Raw genomic sequence first — 10000 nt, 5'->3', positions numbered from 1 at the left:
AAAAGTGAGTCGATGCCACAGCAGTGATTTCTTTAAGACTCTCTCTCTCTCTCTCTCTCCCTCTGTCTCTTCCCCTCTGTCTCTCTGAGTCTCTCTCTCTGTCGGTCTGTCGGTCTCTCTCTCTCTGTCTCTCTCTCTCTCTCTCTCTCTCTCACTGACTGGGTTTTTGACAGTTTGGAAAGTTTGAAGTCATGAGTTTTAATCAGGGCCCTGCGGCCGGGCGCAGAGCATGGCGTGGCGTGGCATGATGGCTCAGTTTAAAGATGTGGGTCTGGGTCGGTGCCAAGCTTGGCTGGCACTGCTAGAAAGAGAGGGGGGAGAGAGAGACACAGAGGCAGAGAGAGAGAGAGAGAGAGAAACAGAGAGAGAGAGAGGTCTACTAGGACTGTGCCCACAGCACAGAGCAGAGCCGGCCGCAGACCCCCAAAGGCCTGAATGGGCTGCATTAATGACAGTTGATTATGTGTGGGCATGCATGTGTGCATACGGTGTACGCTCGGATGTACGCAGACTTGCACGCACGCACACACTCACACACACACACACACACACACACACACATACACAATGTTTGATCAGTGTGGGGAAGTGTGGTGGAGAGACAAATTAATCTAAATCATCCTGTGGGTATTAGCCTTGCCAGTTTTACATCAGATGCTGCTGCTAATGTGTGTGTGTGTGTGTGTTTAATACATTTCCCCCCACTGTGGCAATCATCACTTGATGAACCATGATGGATTTTAAGCTTTATACTCTACTAAAAACAAATAGAAAGGCAAAAACCCAGAACAAAATTAACAAACTTACACAGAAGAAAAGGGACTTATGGAGGATTATCAGTGCCTGATTTTAAACAATATCTTTATGCAATTACACTTTGTTCTGGTTTATTCCAGATGTTGATACTCTCTGGGTCACTATAGAAAAAAATAGCACTTTATAAGCAATTACTAAACATTTGACAGACTTTGTAAGAGGCTCAAGTGATGTGGTGCACTTCCTTGCAAGAAGTCGCGACTGTGTGGATCTGAATCAGATTCAGCTCATGCCATGCTGTTGCACTTCTCTCTACATCTGTCCTGTCTGTCTTCACTGTGCCATGTCTCTTCGCTGTCTATAAGTCAGTGAAACACTTGGAAAAGAGGAAAAGATCTCGGTGACATAACTGTATGACTGTTCTCTCATCCATCGGTTTGCTGTCCCTTGTTTTGTGAGAGAATTCCCTGAAATGTTGGCAGTGCTTACCTGTGTTCAAAGAGAAGGAACATAGTTTTATGTGAGTCCTGCTGAATAGTGCCAGATCTTTCTCAATCTCACGTTTCCCAGAAAGAGTTGACTGGGATACTTATAATGGGTAAAAGGCTAAAAGCATGACTGGTCTAACTGTCAAAATTATAACAATGTAGAGCCGCATTTATTTTAAACTATGGGTCAACTCCCAAAATGGGCCATGGGCTTGTTCCTGGTGGCTGCATACATGAAAACATAATGTTTATGCTTTAATGAGCCTGGGTCCCAGGGCAAGAGACTACATTTATTCAGTTTTAGTCACAGGTTGAAAAGGTTTAACCCCTGAGGTTTGAGAAGAGCTGAAGTACTGTAGTTCCAGTGTGCATGTGTTTACAGTTCCATTATTTAGCATAGAGATGTTACTGTTTTGTAGATAATCTCTACAGCATGAGCCTATGAAAACATATTGTGTTCAGATTTTTTCAGGGTTGATGAAATTATATCCAGTTGTGGCAAAATAAATTTCCTTCATGCCTCTCATATAACATTTTATTTATCGTAGGATTGCGTCATTTTATATCCAACCTGTATCATTATTTCAGTCCTATAAAATCTGTGTGGTTTTATAAATCTTTTCTGGTGCTTGGATAACAAAGATTATGTTACTGTAGGTGGGACAAATAAAAGTGAGAGAATTCCCCTAAGACGCCTCGGGTCATTTGTAATATCTGCTGAGATGAAGTGGATGTGGGTAAGTGGGTGGGTGTGTGTGTGTGTGTGTGTGTGTGTGTGTGTGTTGTGTCTTTCTCTAACAGCAAGCATTGGTCTCAGTGAAGTCAATGCACATATGTGTGTGTGTGTGTGTGTGTGTGTGTGTGTGTGTGTGTGTGTGTGTCGTGCCAGGGCCACATTAGAGGAGTCTTTCAAGTCGTGTTGGCCTCCTCCTACTCCTCTGCATAAGGCCTGTGTTGTGGTCTGCACATTGCTCAACAGCCAACCTCCCAGAACCCCTGCGAACTCTGTGTGTGTATGTGTGTGTGTGTGTGTGTGTATCTGATTTTATAGGGTTATTCCCAGCGCGTGGGATCCCCAAAGTCCTATTGGAATTCTCTCGGAAGTACTTTTGTGTCCCCCTCTCCTTTTTCCTCCGCCTCCACTCTCTGGTATCTACACCTCTCCCTCTTTGTGTTTGATACAATAGAGATCTATAGGAATTACGAGTACTATCAACTTTGTTTGTGTGCGTGTGACTCAGTCCTGTAATCACCTCTGTTCTGCCAGGATCAAGCTCGGCAGCTCTGCCTCCATAATATACTGGGTGACAATCTTGGACCTGGTCTCATCCTCCCCTCAGTAGTGTCATCCTCCTCTGCACACACACACACACACACACACACACACACACACACACACACACACACACGCACACAGCCAGCTCTTTGATAACCGTGCCAATCGCTCCAAGGGTGCGCTAACACATTTCAGCACACTACCACTTAGCGTGGATTGGGTTCAGAATAAAAGGTTAGCTAGCTCTTTGATCCTTACTAAACAGGACACATGCTAACACGTTAATGCCATGACACCCCACGCCATTGTACTGAACTGTATGTGCTAACCGAAGGGGAGCAAAACATGGTGTACATCTGCAGGTATTGTCGGTATCTTTTAAGCTGCTCTCTCCGCATGTGAGCCAGCAGCTACCTACTGTGAAATAATACAAGCTAATGAAATTCTCAGCGGTGCATCTAGCTTCATCAGCACCGTGTGTCTTCTTTATCCCGCTAAAAGGTAGGCCAGTTTCTCTCAGCTGAGGTAATTCACTCACCTGTTGGTCTGTAATGGCTCAAATGACTCCTACTGGCTAACTCAGGCCTCATGCACTGCGAACATTAAGCCGTTAATTAGCCCGGATACAGCAGCTAGTAGCATTCCCGCTACTGGCTAATCTCTGGTTCTCTGTGGAGGCTGAGAGAGAGTAATCTGTCTTTGGAGGAGCTCTGTGTAGGCGTGTGCAAGGATGGAAACAAGTACATGTACCAAAGGAAAATTACTGGTGTAAAAATGTATTAAAGTAAGTGAAAGTTTTTTCACATAATGCTTAGGGAAAGCCTTACATTACAGATTTCTCAAATACTAACAAAAAGTGCAAGTATGCAAAAAGCTACTCTATTACAGTAACTATAGTAATTGTAATTTGTTACTTCCACCTTTAGGGGTGTTTATGTGTGTGTGTGTGTGTGTGTGTGTGTGTGCTCGTGTGCGTGCGGTGTGCACGCGTAATTCTGTGCATTTCTCAATACCTTCACACTTTCTCGTGTATGTGTGTGCATATGCATTTACACAAACCTTTACACATTTGTGTGCGTGTGTGTGTGTATGCGTATGCGTATGCGTCTGTGTGTGTGCGTGTGTGTGTGTGTGTGTACTTATATTTGTATCTCCGCACTATGAATGTGTGTGTCTACATACCCGCTGGGCTGTGCTGAATTGACTGGGCCCGGCCAGCGTGAGTAAGCAGCCAGGGGAAGATTGAGGCAGCCAGATGCGGCGGGCCCCGGGCTAGCGAGGATATCATTACCCCGGGGGTGTAGCCAGCCAAAACGGGAGCCCCCAAGCGGAGTTTCATCAAGGTGGACCCCCGCCAGCGGCGAGGGGGTGGATACCGGTTAACCTGTTGTCCCGCAGCGAGGCGCGGTATTAAGCGGCAGGTGGAAAGAGAAAGCATCCCGTGACTGGAATGAGGTGGAAACAAGAAAGTGTGGAGATACTTACAGGGTAGCAGGCACACACACACACACACACACACACACACTGACAGGCAGACACGCACACATACTTATAGAAGGAGAGGGAGATTGTCTCTGTTCATTTACCATCCCTGCTTTTGTTGCACATCTCCAGATTCTTGATTATGCAGGAACCCCTGCAGCGCCTTTGTGTGTGTACATGCGTGTGTGCTTGTTTGTTTGCGTGTACATTTTACATAAAGTTTTATATTACCTTGTCTAGCCCGTGAATTCTATTTTCCAGCGTCATTTACCGCAATATAGCTATCCCTTTACTTTGAGCGCACGCGGAAAAGTATCTCTGAAAAATTTCCATTCAAAGGAAATAGCCGGGATATTTTTGGTGCCGGACTGTGACAGAACAACATGATACATGGCCACTGGCAACAACATCAGCAGTATCTTCATACGGGATTTGGACCGTCTCCCCTCAGTGAGGTAACCCATAGGCCATGAATCACGCTGCCTTGCTCCGGAGTCCTGTGGTCCGGGGGTTGACGGTCTGACCGCTCCTCAATGTGGTCTCTCTCCTCTCCTCACGCTCCTCCCATCCCCATCACCACACATTCCAACCACCGGACCGGTCACGTAAGGTCAAGAGAATAGAACGGAATAGAATAAAATAGAGTAGAACAGAGTAGAGGGTTTTGTGTAAGCGTCTTCCCATTGTTATTATGTCTAGATGCGGTAGGTTTGCAGGATGGAGGAGGTTTGCTGGTTCGCATCCCGAGGCGCTGGAGTTTGCGGACGAGTCGCCACAGTTTGCGGAGGGGACGGAATGACAGATTCATGGGAAAGAAAGGAAGGGGAGAGAGAGAGAGAGAGAGAGAGAGAGAGAGAAACACAGCTATAAAAGTTGAGGCAGGGAGAGAGAGAAACGGGGAGAGACAAAGGGATTGGGAGAAGGGTATTCCTGTGCCTCTCTGTGTGTAGCTAGTCTGTTTTGGCAGCTCGGAGACGGAGCTAGTCTGGCAGTCTGCCTGTCTGCTCCTCTCTGGTCTCCCCTCCATACTGTTGGGTCACTGGTGTTTGGATCACTGCAGCTGGCTGTTAACCGCCGACTTGGACACGGCCTCGCCACAATGTGTTTGATTTAGTTTGTGCATTTATTATATACACGCAGTATGAAAATTAAAATCCATACATCAGAGATTCTGCTTAAAGTGAAAAAGGAAAGAAAATACAAGGAAGAGGTTGAGAGAAGGGAGGCTGAAATAATAACAATCAAAAAACAGGCCTGGGAACTAGTGCCACAATTAGAATTTCTCTTCATAATGTGTTATGATGAGCTAAATATCCCAGGCAAAATGTTTGGTCATTTATTATAAAATCACTGCATTTGACTGATTTTCTTTTAAACAACGAGTAGCAGTGAGTTCATGAAGAGCTTAGGAGAGTCCAAGTGATAAATGGACAGTTCATCCGGTGCCAAGAGCGGTCCTTGAGCCTGTGTTTTTAACAATACCCCAGGGCATACTCCAGCTGAGTTAAACACACCCTGACGTGTGTGTGTGTGTGTGTGTGTGTTCGTCTGTGTCAGTGTGTGCGAGACATGACACGTCTGAGGGTGTGATGTAGTCACTTCCTCCCGCTAAACTGAGCGACTGTTGTCAGCTTGACCCTGCGCCAGTTAACCCCTCGCCACCCCTGGCACTGCGGGTTAGGGCCCCGTATGTGTGTGTGTGTGTGTGTGTGTGTCTGTGAAAGAGAGAGAGAGATTATGTGTGTGTTGGCAGACCACAGGTGTCTGGTCGCGGTGTCATGGTGTTAAGAGGTCTTCAGAGAGGCCCCCTTCTCTCAGCATCTGTGTCGGAGGGAGGGAGCGGGAGCAAGGGGGAGAGGTTGGTGAGGGTTACCAACACACAGCCTGAGGAGGGGGGGGAGAGGGAGAGAGAGAGAGAGAGAGAGAGACAAGCTGACAAGCAGGTGCCTATGTTGACAGTAACCCTTCTTGCTTGAACACCCCCCCCCACACACACACACACACACACACACACACACACAAAATCCTTGCTCTCTGGGGGAGAGTCGAGGGTAATTGCAGAGTCTGATTGGACGGAATGTAGAGGGAATCCCCCTTTATACACACACACACACACACACACACACACATACACACACACACACACACGGATTGGATCTCTTTGCTTGGGGTCAGAGGTGAGGGAAAGAGCAGAGTGTGCACACAACTTGGAGACACTTCCTGCTGTGTGTGTGTGTGTGTCAGGGAGCATGTGCGTATTAATTTCCTGCACGATGAGCAATATGGATCCACACATGCGGACCATGTGAGTACTTTGGCTTCAGCACGGACACGGAAATGGGCGTGGGCTTGTTTCCTCTCAACCCATATGTATATACGTTTGTATGGTACAGTGGGCTGAAGCTGTATACAGTAGTCATGGAAATGCTGCAGAGTTTTATGCTGCACGTTTTGTGTGTTTGTCTGTAATCACGCAGCCGTGTGCGTCTGTGTTTGTGAGTGAAACCCATTTGCAGCTGAATGTCAGTTAGACAGGTGTACCGTTGCATGTCTGGGAGTGATTATTTTGGTAAGGGCGGAGGGGGTGAGAGGGTTGCAACACAGGGGGAGGTAGAAGAAAATTGGAACAGCTGTTGATTAACATGACTGCTCTCTCTCTCTCTCTCTCTCTCTCTCTCGCTCTCTCTCTCTCTCTCTCTCTCAGTAGAGGAGGAAGAGGAAGATGAGGAGCTGACGGAGGTGAAGCCGGGCCCAGAGTCGGAGCAGCAGGACGACGACGACAACAAGGAAGCCAAGGAAGGTACGGAGGATGGATGGAGAGATGGATGGATGATGGAAAGTGAAGCACTGTCAACTAACAGTCAACTAATATCATTTTAGGGATACATCCTCCAGCCTTTATCAGGGTTACGGCATCCTGCCTGTCAAAATAATGGATATAAATTACAAGCGTGTGGCTATACTTTCAGGTCTTGTACTACCCCATTAATCCAGGTGTACTTTTTCCCCAACCTTTCTCAATGATATATCCTCACCTATAAACTAAGATGTACTTAAGCCCGCTATTGCCACTCACACACACAACTTCCCATTCTTCCTCTCCTCATCTTCTCACATGTTGCTAGTCAAACTGTCACGAAACACGGTCACTCGCGTGTGACCCCGCCCACCCCCCCCTCGCCAGTCAGTGGCTGTATCAGATGGAGGGGTGGGGGTGGGTCAGGGCGGGGGTTAGGGCGGGTCCAGCTTATCAGCTCCGTGGCATTCAGGGGTCAGCACTGATTAAAAACCTGTCACTTGACCCCCCCCTCCATCAACCACACTTCAAAGTGGAGAGGAATGGAGATGGGTGTGTGTGTGTGTGTGTGTGTGTGTGTGTGTGTGTGTGTGTGTGTGTGTAGGGGGTCATGTAGTAAATAATGGAGAAAGGGCGGTTTTGTAAAGGCGAGGGGCCCTGGGCGGGTTAAAACACAACACATGATAGACAGACAGATGGAGATAGACATATTCATATACAGTCGCACACACACACAAACACTGATTCAAAGGAACAGATAGACTCAAACACACACCGATGCGTGCGCACACACACACACACACACACAGTCATCCGTCTCCTCTTCATCCTGGCCTATTAGAAGGTCTGGCCTTTGATCTTTGCCACTTGATTCACTGGGCCTTTTCTGACAACTCATAAGAAATACAAAGGGCTGTGGAGGGGGGATCAAAGTCAAGGGCCGGGGTAAAGGTCCAAATATGTGTGTGTCTGTGCGCGGCTGTGTGAGAGATCGCATGTGTGCTTGGGGACAGTGACTTCAAAAACCGGACGCCGTGCTGTGCGGCCATTATGTTCAAAGGGAGGCGGGCCGCTCAGAAGGCTTTGTTTGTCTTGTGTTTATGAAGTTCCTTACTGTAGGGTTTTATTAGAAAAGATGCATTAGGAGCTGTTTGTAGTTTATTATGTCCTGGATTTGACTCTGGTTTTGATAGAGGTGAAGTCAGCAGTGATCTGGCATCGCAAACACATGATGTACCGCTGTGGCTTTTAGGAGCAGCAAAGGTAGTAGCGTGAGTCTGTTTGTGCTTGGAGTTAAAGAGACATCTCCTATCAATGTATTCCTCAGTTTTGGGATTTCAAACTGTAACTGTGGAAAACAAAGATTTATTTGTTTTAGTGTACATAATTATCAAAGTGAACATCATCTTATCAATTAGTGTAAAGGTAACATGAAAGCAAGTGGTACAAATTGTGTTTTTCTTTAACACAAACAAAAATTTTAACACACAACTTAGCAACAAAGATGAACATTTTCAAAGATGTCTCTTATCCAGCTGGAATACATTTTTTATGGGTGATCCAAAGCCACATCGTAAGGATCTATCAAAACTATTTATTCTCTAACTTTTAAGGCTAAGCATCAAACATAAACATGCAATTATTTGATATGTTATTATTTATAAGGACTTTTTTGTCATCAGAAATGAGGTGCTATCATTGCAGTGCTGTTGGTATTCTGGACATAATGTATGTACATGTGTCTCTCCCACACGCCCGTCAGGCTCGTTCCCGGTGCTGCGGGAGCTGACGGAGGAGGAGAGGCAGCAGATCCTGCACTCCTCCGAGTTCCAGAGCTTCTTCGACTGCAGCATCCGGGTGATGGAGCGAGCGCTGGCCGAGGACAGCGACATCTTCTTCGACTACAGCGGCCGAGACCTGGAGGACAAAGAGGGGTGAGGAGGGAGGGGGGGGAGGAAGTTAGCGTGGAGGAGAGAGGGAGCAGGAGTGAAGGGGAGGGAGGGTGGGAGGCGGGGGAGGAGAGAGCGTGTGTTCAGACGTGAGCGCACACATGTGTGTTTACTTGCGTGCCGAGGACTACGAAATGCACTGAGACTGAGTCATGCCCACGGTGTCATTCCAGGGCCTGGGAGCTACTTTGTTCTTCACAACACATGTCTTCCCGGTGATGTCACACGCCCAGGCCGGGATAGGGGGTGAAAAACTCTTAAAGAGCATTGTCTTGTCGTTCTGAGAGGCTGCCTCCAAATGAGAGAGGTTATCAAAGTGTTGGTTGAAGTTAAAAGAGTCATTAGCGCTCGGCTCTGCTGCCTTTGCCCACTCACTTCAACTTTGACCACTGAGAAGCATCAAGCCTGTAGTCAAATATAGTTTTTGTCTAAACCAGGAAGATGTCAGTCCCCTTATTTTTAAGTAGATGAGGGTTTTTTTTGTGCTTCGCTACTATTAATCACTCACTAGCATTGTATCCAAACTGTATACACTGGATATCACTCACATGTACTTCATTAGTTCTCACAATTCTCAAATGTAAACCAGTTGCCTTCTAGTTTGACCAGGAAGTAAACTTTGACCCTAATTGTCTCTACTGGCTGCTTGCAGGGACTTGGCCGGCGGCTCCAGTCTGTCCTTCAGCAGGCTCTTCTATGATGAACACTGGTCCAAACACCGTGTCATCACCTGCCTGGACTGGTCGCCTCAGGTAAGACCTGCAGCCTCTGTGTGCCAGGGATCGGTCAATTCACTTTCACTGCAAACACTTCAGGAAGTGGATTTTCTTCAGTGTTTCAAAACTTACAGTTAGTTTCAATTTATATTTTGAATTGAGTGCGATGTTTAATGTTTGTGTTGTTTCCCCAACTTTAGAATGTGTGTCTGTGGATTGGGTTGTGTGTGTGTGTGTGTGTGTGTGTGTGTAAAGGGAGAGGGATTTGCTCCAGTATGAACTTCCACAGGGCTCTTCCTCTTCCTTGACATTTCTTCTTTATTTCCTTCATTTATCTCCCTCTCCTCCTCCTCCTCCTCCTCCTCCTCTTCCCCCTCCTCCTCCTCCCCACCTCTCTCTCAGTATCCTGAGTTGCTGGTTGCCTCCTATAACAATAATGAAGACGCTCCCCATGAACCGGATGGCGTTGCCCTGGTCTGGAACATCAAGTTTAAGAAGTCCACACCAGAGTACATCTTTCACTGTCAGGTACTCAC

General features: G+C 46.9%; 1 protein-coding gene across 1 annotated transcript in view; it reads left to right on the top strand.

The window, feature by feature from the left end:
• Positions 1 to 9992, top strand: part of LOC139667844 (cytoplasmic dynein 1 intermediate chain 1-like) — a gene marked incomplete at its 3' end in the record, with an annotated part of 24897 nt that extends 14905 nt beyond the window's left edge. Inside the window, exons 8-11 of the mRNA XM_071547318.1 lie at positions 6707 to 6802; positions 8562 to 8733; positions 9401 to 9500; positions 9867 to 9992. Of these exons, the coding sequence (XP_071403419.1) occupies positions 6707 to 6802; positions 8562 to 8733; positions 9401 to 9500; positions 9867 to 9992 (494 nt within the window). The remainder of the gene's footprint in view (positions 1 to 6706; positions 6803 to 8561; positions 8734 to 9400; positions 9501 to 9866) is intronic.
• Between the last annotated feature and the right edge of the window lie 8 nt (positions 9993 to 10000).

This window comes from Centroberyx affinis, unplaced genomic scaffold, assembly GCF_046629955.1.
Source record: "Centroberyx affinis isolate AG114_WGS23_722 - 3 ecotype Tasmania unplaced genomic scaffold, CSIRO-AGI_Caff_v1 ptg005809l_1, whole genome shotgun sequence".
Taxonomy (NCBI): Eukaryota; Metazoa; Chordata; class Actinopteri; order Beryciformes; family Berycidae; genus Centroberyx; species Centroberyx affinis.
Note: the sequence above shows the minus strand (reverse complement) of the source record. Positions and strands in the feature narration are given on the sequence as shown.